Source organism: Haliotis rufescens, unplaced genomic scaffold (assembly GCF_023055435.1).
Source record: "Haliotis rufescens isolate VD_foot unplaced genomic scaffold, xgHalRufe1.0.p SCAF_8, whole genome shotgun sequence".
NCBI classification, from domain to species: Eukaryota; Metazoa; Mollusca; class Gastropoda; order Lepetellida; family Haliotidae; genus Haliotis; species Haliotis rufescens.
In genome coordinates, this window is record NW_025964372.1 from 48,615,558 (window position 1) to 48,631,892 (window position 16,335).

Here is a 16,335-nt window from a genome sequence, read left to right on the forward strand (position 1 = left end):
CCCAAAGTCGTTTGTAAAATTATACAAACGTAAATTATTAAGTAAAAGTATGTGGATATATATATTAATATGGTTAATTAGGAGTTTGGTCAACAATTACTAAATACCTTTGCTAGTTCTATCAGATCAACGTGGTCGTCGTCTGAAATATGAAATGGAAATGAAATTAATTTGCCAACCCCAAATGAATTTAAGATTCCAATTTTCTGTTGTAGCATGGATTATTAGATAACGTGAAAGGATTACGCGGTATTATAGATAACAGTGACAACGGGGATGCGCAAGAACAACGGGGAAGTCGCTTGAATAACAGGAATCACTTGCAGAGTGAGTATGGTTTTACGCCGCGTTTAGAAATAGTCGCGCAAAATCACTGCAGGGGAAACAAAAACTCACACATGTTTCCATGAAGGGAGTCGAACTTAGGGAAACGCTTTACCCTCTGGCCTACCCATCGAACCCACTTTGCGGGAGTGCTAAGAATTTAGGACAAAATGCGCGTTGATTTAAGATCTATTTGCTATATGCAGACAATCATCAATATTCTTGACACAACACTTCTTCTGAGCATTGAAACGAGGTGTTGTTGCATTCACTTATACTACGGTTAACAATGAGTGATCACGTGACTCACGGTTAGCGTTATACATCCTATAAAGATTGTTGGTATCGACGCTGGTGATCTTGTTGTCATGGTTACTGTCAATGCCACGGAACAGTGTGTCGGCCTGGACCTTGTTTCCAAAATTCTCCTTGGTCCAGCCAGCCTCGAACTCAGCCTTTGTCACAGCGTTGTCCTCTGAACAAAACAGACACGTGAAGATGCGGGTCTTCAGCAACCCATGCTTGCCGTAACTGATGACTATGCTACGGGTGGTCAGGCTCTCTGACTTGATGATTGTCATCGTATCCCAAATTCGTAGATCGATGCTCATGATATCAATCACTTGATTGTCTGGTCCAGACTCGATTATATACAGACCGCCGTCATATAGCTGGAATATTGCTGAGTGCGGCGTTAAACAATAAACACACAAACTTAACAAAACACCTCACATGAGAATCGAAAGCAGGTATTCGGCGTGACTGTCCCAGCGCTCTGACCATGCCTCACGCCCAAGTAAACGGACCAACACAACTGTATGAGTTTCACATAACCATGAAATGCGTGACGGAAAAAATAAACCCGAAATACTTACTGTCAGTGTCGAACGGCTCAAACAGTTTTGTAAATTCAGCTTTGGACAAGTGTTCATCCTTGTTAGTGTCCGCACGTGTGAAGAGGACAGCGAAGGCGGACTCCTTGTATATCTGAACCAGCGGACGGATATTTACATCAGAACAGAACTTTATTACGCCCAAGGCTTCAAAAAGTAGCATGTCGAGGTTTAACAGGAGATGTGACGTATAATAGTGATGGCAGCTTTAATAGTTATTTAAATGTAGCCATTACTATTTTACAATATTTTGATAATTTTTTCAAGAAGATATTATTTTTACAATGAAACATCTGTTGAAGTTTAAACATAGATGGATGTACAATAAGAGTCTTTGATATGTATAATTGTCTTACTTCTTTAAAATATTCACATTTAAAAATATAATGATATTCATCCGCAATGTCTTGGCTTTTACAAACAGTACACTTTCTATCTAATAAAGGGGTGGGATTCCATCTTCCACATTCAATCGGTAAATAATGGCAAGAAGTTCTGAAAAGTAGTAGTGGTATGTACACTCGTTTTGGTAAATTACACAGATATGTTTCAAGTGAGATATTTTCTTTAATGACTTTATAAAATTTTCCTTTACTTGAATTTGTGACATCAGAATTCCTCCGTTGTATAAACTGATCTTCCAAACAAGTTCGAATCACACATGTAATCACAGTATTATTACAGACAGACAGACAGACAGACACAGAAACAGACAGTTTATTCAGTATGCAAGGCCATATGGCCCATAGTGCAGTTCAGTTTCAACAGATACATAACAATCAACGTGATCTTAACATAGTATGATATATTCACCTGAGTCTAAATACATGTTTCAAATACATTGCTAAAGATTTGATAACTTCTTCATTGGTCGAATTCAACAAATTGATCATCCATTGGTTGTCTTTGTGTGTAATATCTAAATTAGGTAGAAACTTTAATCTCAACGTTTAATATGTTTCACATATACAAGGAACATGAAACTCGTCTTCAATCTCCTGGTTGGTACAGTTAGAACATATATAATTTTCAAAATCACTATCCTTGGTTCTACGATATTTATTGACAATGAAGTTATGGAGAGATATTCTAAATTTACAAAGAGATCTCAATTGAGTTTTATCTTGTAATATGCTTAAATATTTTTCTGGTTGTAACAATGATTTAATACCAACATAATGCTTGCGAAAGTGTGAAGAGAAAACTTGTTGGTGCCAGTTTTGCTGAAATATGTCTAATAATCTTTGTATAAATTTAAGCAAAATTAGTTTTTCATTACACTTAATACGATAATATGCATTCTACATCCCTTAACATCGCTTAACAAGATAAGTAACAACCAAAGCAATTCTATTCATTTTTCATACCCGAACTTTTCAAGTTTCAACGCTTTCTTAATGGCCATAGCTGTTAGACACTCACTCACTCTCTCACTCACTCATTCACTCACTCTCTCACTCACTCTCACTCACTCACTCACTCACTCACTCACTCACTCACTCACTCACTCACTCACTCTCTCACTCACTCACTCACTCACTCACTCACCTCTGTGGCTATGATACTATAGGGGATCATTTGATATTATGTACTATTCCTAATGGCGCTACCCTTCGTATATAATCTAAAAGACACTCACATCTTGCCACTTGTGATTAAATTCTTCACCCGAAACCTTGCCATTTCCTGTTAGAATAAAAAGGTATTCTCCTTAAAAACTGTTTTGAGCATTGTCAGTGTTATAAGATGCTTTTTCATCTCCTGAATGAAAGAAAGTCACGAACACGTTACAACGATAGCGATACATGGATGACTCGCTGACCTGGTTGATGCATGTCATCGATCCCAATTGCGAAGATCAATGCGCATGATGCCAATAACTGGATTGTCTGGTCCGGACTCGGTTATTTACAGCCCGCAATCATATAGCTGGAATATTGCTGGGTGTCGAGTAAGACAACAAACAAACAAAAAACAAAAATCCACGAACACCACCACTTATGACAAAGAATTGTCGTACGCACCGTCAACGTCGAACCTGCTGTAGAGAATGGTGAGGTCTTTGTGGTCGATGACGCCGTCGGCATTGAGGTCGGCAAGCACAAAGTACGCATTGGCCAACTCCTTCGAGAAGTGGGTGATGGCCATCCACGTCGGTACAAACTCCGCAGGCGTTACATCTCCGTCACCTAAACGGTCAAGGTCAAATTAGTACTCAGGGTCAAGGTCAGGGTCAAGGTCAAGTGAGAAAGTACGCATTGGCCAACTCCTTCGAGAAGTGGGTGATGGCCATCAACGTCGGTACAAACTCCGCAGGCGTTACATCTCCGTCACCTAAACGGTCAAGGTCAAATTAGTATTCAGGATCAAGGTCAGGGTCAAGGTCAAGTGAGAATTAAATACAGTAAACTACAGTTATAACGAACTCAAAGGGACCACTAATTTTGGTTCGTTATAACCGTAGTTTGTTATAAACATATATACAGCATACATACAGCAAATGAGCGGGATCAAAACACATTTCGTTATATCCGTCAGTTCGTTATAAGCTTGTTCGTTATAAACGTAGTTTACTGTACACATAAACGTTGCAATATCATTTCAGAAAATACGGATGATGACTTTGCTCAGAACTAAACGAATCCTGGCAATCTGGAATGACACATACTAATGAACAAAGGCTAGCGATTTTAACGTCAATGTCAAATGTACACAAAACACTGAAGACGCTAAATGATGACAACTACCTTCATTCTGTCAATGAGACGTGTCGGTACATTTGTTATCGTTGGTCCAGTATGTCATTGAAGTCAAATACAATCGTCATTAAATAGACGGGACACTTACTTTTTATGCAGAGTGAGTGGAGGGTGCTACCGGTAGAGCAGGACATGCTTACCCTTTTCGCAAACACCTGGAGTCATCGGTTATTTTCAGTGGTCCATTCATATAATTTCCACAGATATGTTGTCTTTATGCCAAGTGGAATCTGTTTCGGCAGACAGCTAGGCTTGTTATGCTCTTGCAATGACAATTTACATGGGCTTCATGTGGTTCCAGAAGTACAGTTTGTCATGAACTTACCATTGGCATCGAACCCCTTGAATATGTCGTCAAGCTCGGTTTGTGTAATTGTGCCATCTAGGTTCTTGTCTGCTTTTAAGTACAGTAGATTAATCAGCCCGAACATGTCCAGGTCTCTGAAAGTCCAACATAAAATCAGCAGGTTTCATATCCTCATTTGTTCAATATATTCATGTTCTGTCAGAGGTGAGGTGAAATGGGGTTTAACGTCGCGTCCAAGATTATAGCGACGTGCATTTACGTGTGTGTGTTTGTGTGGCTGCTTGTACTAGTCCGGACTGATGCCGATTTATAGTGCCAGCTCACTGAGATACCATGCCGCAGTTTAACATGAATACCACACTCAGACACAGTATACTGACTCCAAGCCGACCAGTCCTTGTTTTAGCCCATTAATGCCGAGCGCCAGACAGGGTAACAACAAGAACCATCTTTTAACGTCTTTTGGTATGACGCGGCCGGGGATCGAACCCCGGACCTTCCGCTCTCCGGGCGGACGCTCTACCACTAGACCACGGAGGCGGTCTGTTCTGTCAGAGGTTTTATTCCCTTCTATAACACTCGAACAACCATGTGAAAAAATGGCAGTTCATCTACTGTATCAAACTCAGTGTGTTTCAGTAGTGTTTCATTGGTCTTTGAAGGGACGGAATGGTGGTTTTAGGGGAAACATTAAATCCATAAGTACCGTATGGCTTTTTTTTGTGAATGGTTTACCCTAAATTCCAAAACAATAATAGGACGTCATTTTTATTTATTCCCGCCCAATCTCATGAGATATTTCGCTTAAAGAATTAATTATTTGATTTAAAATATAGGATCATACCTTCAGTCGTGTATTCAATTGTTTTTTAAACAGTCATAAAACACAGAGATCTAATGTTCGTTCACTTACTTGTTCTGGCAAAGACTCAGGGGCATCAAACATACTAATAGTAGACCGAGCTTCAACATCTGAAACAATAGTTCATTTTGAAGACTAAACTCAGGGCGGAAAGACAGAAATATAAATTGATAAATGTACTGTGTTATATTTTAAACGAACATTAATAAACAGTGGAAATAATCTTAGTTGTCTATCACTGTGCTCAGACTGCTCATCTGTGTCCAGTATGCAAATTTACTCATGACAAAAATCATAACTTATTTTTGGATAGTGACATTCCAAAGAGTTGAAAGAGTAAGTGAGTGAGTGAGTATGGTTTTACGCCACTTTTAGCAATATTCAAGCAATAATACGACAGTTGACACCAGAGTTGGGCTTCACACATAGTGACATTCCAAAGAGTTGAAAGAGTGAGTGAGTGAATATGGTTTTACTCCACTTTTAGCAATATCACGACAGTTGACACCAGAGGTGGGCTTCACACATTGTACCCATGTAGGGAATTGACTCCATGTTTTCGGCATGACGAACAAACGCCTAAACCACAAGGCTACCCTACCGCCCCATATGCTACACGTTAGATTAGACAACAACACTGCATAAATGGATACTCCAGATGAACAGCTTTGAGCTCAGACATGATAGATAAATGTTGTAACTACAACTTAATTACAAGTGTGCCTACTCCTACTGCGAGTGACTCAATCACAGTTTCAGTGAAATGGCTAACATAATACTGACAAAATCCAAGTTTCATGCATGAACTGATATACTAAAAAGTTAAAACACATGTTAGGCTGGTGTCATTACTGATTATTTTCGGTGATCCATTCATTTGTATCACTGTTTTGCCTCTTGCGGTGGAGTCTGTTCGGCAGATGATCGAGATGGTTGACGTAGTATATTTACAATTATACACAGGTAGTAATACAAAGTTCATTCTCAGTTTAAGGACCCGCAGGGGGAGAGGGGAGGCCACTGTACTGTGTCATGCTACATTTAAACATTAACCATTTGTTGAAAACGTAAGAAAATTTTGTAATAAATGTTAATGAAATCTCAAATATGTCTGTTATAAAAATCGAATAAAGTTAGCAAGGTGACAATTGTTTCGCTTTTGGTATAAAACAACTATTTCTTTGTGTTTCATATAACATAACTAAACGTTCTCTTTTAACGAACACCTACCATGGCGAAGGAGCTTTATACCAATGGGAAGATATCTGCGCAACAAGCTATTAGGCTATCTGAGAAACGAAGAGATAGGGACGACCATATGCCAGGTTCCCTCCGCTCGATGTCAAACAGGTGATAAGGGATGAGCTGAAAAAACATCCAAGCGCTTCAAACAACCTGAATGTACAATAAATATATTTATATTATGCGTGATCGGACTTTGTAGCCAATTCATAAACATCCACCACTGCTAAACGAAATTACAAGAAATCGGAGTGAACACAGCGTTTGGGGATAGTAGGTATTCATCTGCAAGGAAGCAATTCATTCTAATTGGACAGGCGATGTCACGCGGCACGCGGAGTTAGCCAATCACCATCGAGGTTTATAGGTATCCGCCGTAGAAGGTTGTGTTCTAGGGGATACTTCGTCTTGACTTCTACATACGACACGAGTCCGTCTGTGGGTCCACAACGATGTTATTGAGACACAGTTACAAAGTGTAGCTCTAACGCTCAGCCTCGACTGCCCCGCTCTGCTGGTTCGCAATCATATATATGTCTTATCAACATATCTTACATTCCTGACCATGGTCCCAAAAAGGTTACACCTCGGACAGTAGTACCGTGTCTGCAATCCCCCATGTTATCAACGCAGTGACCATCGGGGTATTTCCTTTTTGGACGTGTAGGTCCAAGAACATCCCTGAGCTAAGAATATACCTTCTCTCACTCCCTTTTAGGACATACCGTGGCTTACTTGCGTGTTCTTTCCAGGTCAAAGGTAGTGCAAAGGTGTATCCCAATCAGGGTGTTTGGCTTAGGGGAGGGTGTGAGAATTACCACTGATTAGTATTTCTTAATACAGGGCTCGCCCTGCAAATATTGCCTCTGATAAAAGAATCCAAGCCAACATGTTTGATTTCTGTTTCTAGAAAACGAACAAAATCAACAACTACCGAAAGTAGCAAGTATAGCGGCGCCATTATATTGGATGTTTCCTACTTCCCGTCGTGTCTGGGGGCGGTCGGGTAGCCTAGTGGTTAAAGCGTTTGCTCGTAACGCCAAAGACCCGGGTTCGATTCCCGACATGGGTGCAATGTGTGAAGCCCATTTCAGGTGTCCCCCGCCGTGATATTGCTGGAATATTGCTAAAACCATACTCACTGAATTATGGTTCATTCCGGATGATGACAGTGACTGGCGTGGCGGTCATATTGAAAATCGGATTCACACCTCATGAGACACTGGGGTGTCATCATTAATGGAAACAAGCATGTGAAGTTTGTACAACGGTTTAACCAGAAACAGCTGAGAATCGCTGTGGCGGGGAAGATCTTGAGCAACGAATAGCTCTTGCTAAAGGAAAAGATCAGGACAGTGTTCTGACACTTTGAGGTGACATGAATGCGAGAACTGGTAACTTAAATTACTTCATTGAAGATGATTCTCTTGCCCATCTACCTATTGATGAGGGCACTTACTGCCCTGTTGAATTTGCCCCACCTGTACGTGCAAACATGGATCAGTACTATTAACAATTATAGTTGACAATTCGTCGAAATATGTAGATTGTTTTAAATAAAATAAATCTTTTTATTGTCAATGAAAGATTGTCAGACGCTTCAGGAGCTTTTACTTTCACAGTGGCAAATGGTTACAGCATCCCAGACCCATGTGTATTTCACCAAACACACGCACCGATTCAGTTCATCTCCCTCTTTCCTTAACTTTGAAATTATTTAGAGAAGGTGTTAGGGATTGCAATCATGTTAATGTTATATGAACCTCTTATTCACAGGATTTGAGAGAGTGAAGTATATGGAATGTTACATTTAAACAAACATTCGCTGAACAGTTTCAATCAGTTTATACTCTTGAGCAGTTTGACAGGTTTACGGAAACAGTTTGCGAAAACACAGACACTGTTGTGGGTAGTCTTGTCGATATTTTGAAATCCATTGGATCACTGTTAAAAAAACTCAAACCGAGTACACTCGGGTACATTACAGCCTGGGTGGTTTGATCACGATTGTGTTGATTTAAGAAGTATTAAATATATACTTCTAAACGTGTTCCGAGTTAGCCCAAATAGAAAAAAAACCTGCTTCTGTATAAACAAGAAAGATATAGCTTTAAGAATATATGCCTTCAAGCTGTAGACTTAAAATTAAATGTTAGTAGCAAATTAGTTCAAGCAGCTGACACACGCGACTGTAAAAGGTTTTGGAAATTAGTTGAGAAAGATTCAAACAAGTCGGTCACAAGTAATACTCACCAGTTGCCAGGAACACTTTAAAAATCTGCTAAACCAACAGATGAACAAGGAGATGGAAACTCGGGGGGGGGGGGGGTTCTAGTCATTACATTCACTTACCGACTGCGAAAGGTATCTGCAACCTGATGATCTATCATCAGAGATTACATTGTACGAAATATCGTATGAAATAGACAATCCTAAAGTTGATAAATCTCCAGGAAATGATGGTATTCCCTCAGTTTTATAATGCCACAGATATACTGATTCCATGTCTCGCTGTGCTGGTGAACCAAGTATGGTTTACAGGTAACCTTCCGAGTACCGGTACTTAAGCGACATCCATTACAATACCCATACATATGAAGGCCAAACAGAAGACCCCAACAACTATAGAGGAATCTCATTACACGATGAGTAAAATATTTGCATATATACTAAATAAGAGACTGGATACTTTCCAAGGAGAAAAAGACATTATTGGAGAATACCAAGGTGTGTTCCGAAAAATATCATTCCACTGTGGACAATATATTCATTTTACTGGCATAAGTACAGAAACACATTACACGTGAAAAGGACAAATTTTACTGCGCTTTCGTGGACTTTTAGAAAGCATTCGATGACCTATAATAATGTACCACATAAGACTGCTAGCTCCTATAAATATTTGGGTCTAATGAAAGCTAGGGATGGTCGGGTAGCCAAGTGGTTGAAGCGTTCGTTCGTCACACCGAAGACCCGGGTTCGATTCCCGACGTCGGTGCAATGTGTGAAGCCCCTTGCTGGTGTCTCCCGCCGTGATATTGCTTGAATATTGCTAAAAGCGGTGAAAAACCATACTCACTCACTCACCAATGATAACTCCTCAACTAATCTGGACTATAGCTTCTAATATCCCTACAAATTGGGCAAGCAAAGCACTGTATACTATTAAAATGCTTGTGCGTAAATACAACATATATGCTAATAATGCCTTTCAAATATCTGACACAAAAATAGTACCGATATTGTTGTGGGGATACACTCAAAGGGAAAATATAGAAATTGTACATTGAAAATGTTGTAAATATGTTACATATAGAGAATCTCACCCGAGTGTCTTTTGATATCAAATATATCAACACGAGTTGATAAAAGTGGAAAAATTCCGAGGCAGTGTAGATATCGCTCGATCTCATCCAAGCGATATCTCCTGTGGGAGCCAGTTTTGGATGATAAATGTAGATTATTGCTTGCCAAATGCTGTTGCACATGGTGAGAGTGGCATTTATCATTTAACTTAAGCATTTATCCATGACATAAGCTTATGACATAAAAACATGTATGTCATACCCCAATGACATAAGTATGCAAATTAGATATACAAATTAGATAACCGGAAGAGCGAGCGGTTTGATTTGAAACTATATATTATAAGTGAAGTTACACCAGAGATATAATCAGATAACACAGAATCGTTGTTGTTACCGTTATTAAAGTTTCAATTATTCTGCAAAAGTCTGTTCAAGTATTTTGTTTAAAATAATCCGAGGAACTCTTTTCTCAGCGAATTGTTTATTTTGGTTTACATGGCTATGGAAAACATGTATCACTGCGCACGATCTATACGTAAGATTTCGACAAGTTGCTGATGTTAATGTTTAATGCAATTATTCCTTAATTTGGAAGCAAAAATGTGAAAATGATAAATAGAATTCATCACGAGTGTTTTTTAATATGGGAAATATCAACCCTCGTCCCGTTAATACCGATTAACTAAGACTCGGTTGATATTTCCCATATTAAAAAACACTCGTGATGAATCCTCTATATATCCACTCTGTACAAAATATTATGTTATAGATATCAAATATTGATTACGTGTTTTATCTGTGTTCACATCCAGACATCCGCATCAGTGTTATAGAATAAAATACGGTACATGTAATGGGAAATACTTAAATTGGGCATCACATAATTACCATCGCTGTTATAGTTGAGGAAGCGTTCATCTTTGTTCTGAAACAACGTATTCTTGATTGTGCTTGGTCTAGTGGTAGAGCGTCCGCCCGGGGAGCGGAAGGTGTGGTGTTCGATCCCTGGCCGCCTCATACCTCGGCATTAAAGGGCTAAAACAAAGACTGTGTCTGAGTGGGGTATTCATGTTAAACTGCGGCTTGGTATCTCAGTGAGCTAGCACTATAAATCGGCATCAGTCCGGACTAGTACAAGCAGCCACACACACACACGTACATGCACGTCGCTATATAAGTGCAATAATCTTGGACCCGTCGTTACACCCCATTTCACCTCATCTCACCTTGATTGTGCTAAACAAAACTGGCATTCACTTCTCATAGATAACCGATCACTTATATTTTATTCAACCATAAAATCAGAACTTCAGTTTGAATCGTACATGCAAAATATCAAGGTACTTATTTACACAAAGGCCGGGTTAAAATATAGAAGTGGATGTGATACATTTAGAGGTCAAAACGAACGTGAAGCTGAATGTAACGTACATGTAGGTGATGAAGGCTCTCTCTGCTCGCACTGTTAATGTCTAGAAGGTGAAAAACATGTTTGATTCTATGCCTATTATCAATTGTAAAAGACTTGAGAATATAAATTTATTTCATCTGTCAACGTATATGTACATTGTATTTAAAATTAGAACGCAAATGTAATGTAATCCAATAACATGATGCGTGTGCAATGTAATATAATTGTATAATATACATGTATGTAATATCAGTGTTCGAAATACCTGCCTGCCCGACCGTCCGAGATGGGTTGATTTCAACTCGGGCTGCCAGATTTTCAAATCCCCCTGCCCGACGGTCGGGTTATATGTCATATGTGACAATATTCTAAATATTTCCCGATGATAATCATTATTTCACATGTAAGATGAATGATAAAATGTAACCAAAAAGAAATCCCGTTAGCTTATCCTGAGAAACATATGATTATAGTGGGCAGGCAGGTTTTGGTCAGGGCTAGCAAGTATTTCAGCTTGCCAGTCCTGTGGCCTGGCTGAAATTTTTGGGAGTTTCATACCCTGGTAATATTGGTCATATTGCCTTAAAAACAATACACTGAACTGAATTACATTTTTAAACCGAAGGAAACGATTTAAACATTGTTTAGCGCAAAGAATATTGAAGTCAGTTCTTAAATATCCACACCGATGTCCAGCTGTGTTTTTTTTAACCGGGGTAACCATTCCAATGTGTATAAGTGCAGTTAAAAAAGTAATCCTGAAATAAATAGTAAAAGTATACCGTCATCCACTCTATTTTTTTGTCACTGAGAGATTTGAATTGTAAATGACTGAACAACTTTCACACTGTCACTTAGTTCATCATATCAGTTGATATTATTAATGGATACTCCGTTTGTCGTTATTTGTAAACACCAGTACATGCATTTTGTACTGTAGTTTCTTTGTGAGATGTATACCAATATATATTTTGGTATATTAACGAATACCGAATAAGCCTGTTATCAGAATAAAGGAAATATTTGAATTTTTCAGATATTATTATCATTTTTGCATGCTTAGTTCAAGATATATATGTATCAACTCTGAATAACAATGTTTCCGCTACTGCGGTAAATTTTCCTGCCCTATCACATGGCTGTTTCGATAAAAGTGCTAGAGTCATGTTTGCATCATCTGTAAACATGCGCAGGAGAGAGGTACACATGCTTCGGGAGAAGAACAAATAGATTCTTGTGGGTTCTACATACACCAGCCACACCTGTTGAGAGCTATGGAGGTCCTTGTTAAAGTAAGTGATGCTAGTTATTTCTTTCCTAAGGATTTTATCAAATTCTTGTATATTCCAATCTTAGATGTGACAAAATGTGATACGTGCCATTATTTATTTCACGTTGGATTATTTTGTGTCTTTTTAATATATGGAAGTATTCAAACATGTCCGTGACAATTCTTCTTTGACAATTCTTTGTTTTGATCGAATCCTAGATTCGCCTGATAATGTCAGCATCATGTACCCGTGCTAACAATTTTCACCAATGTGGCAAAGACCTGCATTACTTCGGGATTTCCTCCCACACCAAGATCACGTACCGTGATAAAACTGAAATGCTCACTGAAACTCACTTACGCTTTGTTTTGATTCACCAGAGACTTTGACTTTTACTCACTCATCCAAGAGACCGCCTCCGTGGTCTAGTGGTAGAGCGTCCGCCCGGAGAGCGGAAGGTCCGGGGTTCGATCCCCGGCCGCGTCATACCAAAAGACGTTTAAAGATGGTACTTGTTGTTACCCTGTCTGGCGCTCGGCATTAAGGGGCTAAAACAAGGACTGGTCGGTTCGGAGTTAGTATAGTGTGTCTGAGTGGAATATTCATGTTAAACTGCGGCATGGTATCTCAGTGAGCTAGCACTATAAATCGGCATCAGCCCGGACTAGTACAAGCAGCCACACAAACACACACACGTCCATGCACGTCGCTATATAAGTGCAATAAACTTTGACGCAACGTTAAACCCCATTTCACCTCACCTCACTCATCCAAGCGTCTGTACACATTTATGTGTGGATCATGTATTGTATATCAATAAAAACGACAAAACAAATACACATTAACAAGAAATGTACAGTCAATTGTACAGTTCCGACGATGCATGTGTTTGTGAATCACTAACACATATTGAAGATACAGGGTTCGCCAAACGGTGAAAGATACAAAGGCAAGTCAATTGTTCACGCGAGAAAACACGAGAACATATGGCACAAGCTTAAGCCAAAATAGGGAACTGTGTCGGACTACGGTGGCCCATAAGGGACATGGAGTCTGTTTTTCAATATTTTGATGTTTAACTTACTTTTATCTTAACCTTTTGCAAATTAACACAATCTGCCATACAAATATGTGATAAATCATGTATAAAAACATCCGAAAACATAGAAAATGTACTTTGAAGTAGCTTTTGAGTCGCTGAAATGTGTAGTGAAAATGTCAAAAACTAAAATGGAAATGTCAAAAACCAAAACGAAAAGGTCAAAAACTAAAATGAAAATGTCAAAAACACAAAACGAAAATGTCAAAAACTAAAATGAATACACAGAAAACTATTGTAAATATTATCACCGCGGTGGAAATAGTTTTCTGTATTTTCATTTTAGTTTTTGACATTTTCATTTTAGTTTTTGACATTTTCGTTTCACTTTTCAGCGATTCAATATCTTCTTTACACATGATTTATCACATATTTGTAAGATAAATCGTGTTAATTTGCAAAAGGTTACGATAACAGTAAGTGAAATATCAAATATTGAAAAACAGACTCCGTGTCCCTTATTGGCCACCGTAATCGGACATCAATTTTGTCACTGATGCGTTGAAATTGCAAATGCCCTTTAAATGTCAAAGGTTGTGACACCAAAGGCAGGAGCTGTTGGAATATTGCTCGACATAAAGGGAAAGTTGACTTTTGGAAAGAAGTCATCCCTCTTGTCCTACCATCTTGTGGAGATATGTATGCATAGACCTAATTCAAGTGAATGGAATTGGCTGTTTGACCGTTCGTGAAAGATATCAGGTCATCGATACATCTGAAGTGTAAGTTTAAGCCCGTGAAGATGCGGGTTAGAACAGGTCTTCAGTAACCCATGCTTGCCGTAAAAGGCGACTACGATTGTCGTATGAGGCAATTAACGGGATCGGGTGGTCAGGCTCGCTGATCTGGTTGATGCATGTCATCGTATCCCAGTTGCGTGTATCGATGCGCATGATGTCAATCACTGGATTGTCTGGTCAAGACAATTTACAGACCGCCGTGATATAATTGGAATATTGCTGAGTGTGGCGTTAACAAACAATTTGATTATATCTATCCGGGCAGCAATTCCGATCCATATGCACAAAGAATCAGACCAGCAAGAAGGGGGGCATATTTGGTGTACATGGGGATGCCCACCTCTTGTCAAAATGTCCTTCCTCAAACGCAATTTATACACACATCTGATATTATTTTGCATATGTCAGATATACATGCTTGTAGCAGATAAGAGTCGCTTACACAAATATGGATACGCCATCTTCTGGTTATTACAACATAAAAAGGAGCAAATAGACCTATATCTCTCAGTTGATTTTAACATATGAAAATATCTTAAGTTAACGATATTGTATCCAAACAATATTAATGAACTGAACTGACGCATAGTCAGCACTCAAAGACTACTTATACTCGTACATAGGTTCACTGTTTAATATATAATTTTGCTTAAAACTTAAAACTTTACAAATTGTTTTCTCGCATGATACACAACTGCGGATGGTTATCTTAGACATCGTTGAAAGTCAATAAATTTGTCGCGACTCGCTGTACAGAGTTGCGTCCCTTAGGCACGCCAGAAATCTATGATTGTGGGTTCGAATCCCGGTTCGCCCCGATTGTGTTCCTAGGTTTGTCGGCACCATGCCCGTGGGTATCACCGAAGTGGTTAACGTCTGAGACCTGCATCACTTCGGGCTTTCCTCCCACATTAAGCTGACACGCCGTGATATAACTGGAATATTGTTAAAAGCTGCGTTAAACCCAACTCACTCACCCACTATTTGATTAATCCACTTAAGCTCCAGTTACTGCTGACCGTATGTACATGTCAGACATTGTTGAAATGTTGTTTCATTTGGTCGGACATTGTTCTTATGATGTTTCATTTTGTCAGGCATTGTTCCAATGTTGTTTTATTTTGTCAGGCATTGTTCCAATGTTGTTTTATTTTGTCAGGCATTGTTCCAATATTGTTTCATTTTGTCAGATATTGTTCTAATGTTGTTTCATTTTGTCAGACATTGTTCCAATGTTGTTTCATTTTGTCAGGCATTGTTCCAATGTTGTTTCATTTTGTCAGACATTGTTCTAATGTTGTTTCATTTTGTCAGACATTGTTCCAATGTTGTTTCAATTTGTCAGGCATTGTTCCAATGTTGTTTCATTTTGTCAGACATTGTTCCAATGTTGTTTCATTTTGTCAGGCATTGTTCCAATGTTGTTTCATTTTGTCAGATATTGTTCTAATGTTGTTTCATTTTGTCAGATATTGTTCCAGCGTTGTTTCATTTTGTCAGACATTGTTCTAATGTTGTTTCATTTTGTCAGATATTGTTCTAATGTTGTTTCATTTTGTCAGATATTGTTCTAATGTTGTTTCATTTTGTCAGGCATTGTTCCAATGTTGTTTCATTTTGTCAGACATTGTTCTAATGTTGTTTCATTTTGTCAGATATTGTTCTAATGTTGTTTCATTTTGTCAGATATTGTTCTAATGTTGTTTCATTTTGTCAGGCATTGTTCTAATGTTGTTTCATTTTGTCAGATATTGTTCTAATGTTGTTTCATTTTGTCAGACATTGTTCCAATGTTGTTTCATTTGGTCGGACATTGTTCTTATGATGTTTCAATTTGTCAGGCATTGTTCCAATGTTGTTTCATTTTGTCAGACATTGTTCCAATGTTGTTTCATTTTGTCAGGCATTGTTCCAATGTTGTTTCATTTTGTCAGATATTGTTCTAATGTTGTTTCATTTTGTCAGATATTGTTCCAGCGTTGTTTCATTTTGTCAGACATTGTTCTAATGTTGTTTCATTTTGTCAGATATTGTTCTAATGTTGTTTCATTTTGTCAGATATTGTTCTAATGTTGTTTCATTTTGTCAGGCATTGTTCCAATGTTGTTTCATTTTGTCA

At 38.5% G+C, this 16,335-nt stretch overlaps 1 protein-coding gene across 1 annotated transcript; it reads right to left on the reverse strand.

The window, feature by feature from the left end:
- Positions 1 to 50: 50 nt before the first annotated feature.
- LOC124115147 (polcalcin Jun o 2-like) lies at positions 51 to 6,504 on the reverse strand. The gene is made up of 8 exons (XM_048389380.1): positions 6,376 to 6,504; positions 5,197 to 5,255; positions 4,302 to 4,417; positions 3,242 to 3,406; positions 2,857 to 2,903; positions 1,200 to 1,311; positions 635 to 799; positions 51 to 142 (listed from the first exon to the last, which is right to left on the reverse strand). Exons 1-8 carry the CDS (start codon positions 6,376 to 6,378, stop codon positions 90 to 92), a joined length of 720 nt encoding a protein of 239 aa, XP_048245337.1. The 5' UTR covers positions 6,379 to 6,504; the 3' UTR covers positions 51 to 89.
- Positions 6,505 to 16,335: the final 9,831 nt, after the last annotated feature.

Bases quoted from the DNA above. Each gene is read 5' to 3' on its own strand.
- LOC124115147 (XM_048389380.1), bottom strand. The intron at 4,418-5,196 runs GTAAGTGAACGA...TTGGACTTTCAG, and splicing joins CTGAGTCTTTGCCAGAACAA to AGACCTGGACATGTTCGGGC. The intron at 143-634 runs GTGAGTCACGTG...TTCATATTTCAG, and splicing joins TAGGATGTATAACGCTAACC to ACGACGACCACGTTGATCTG.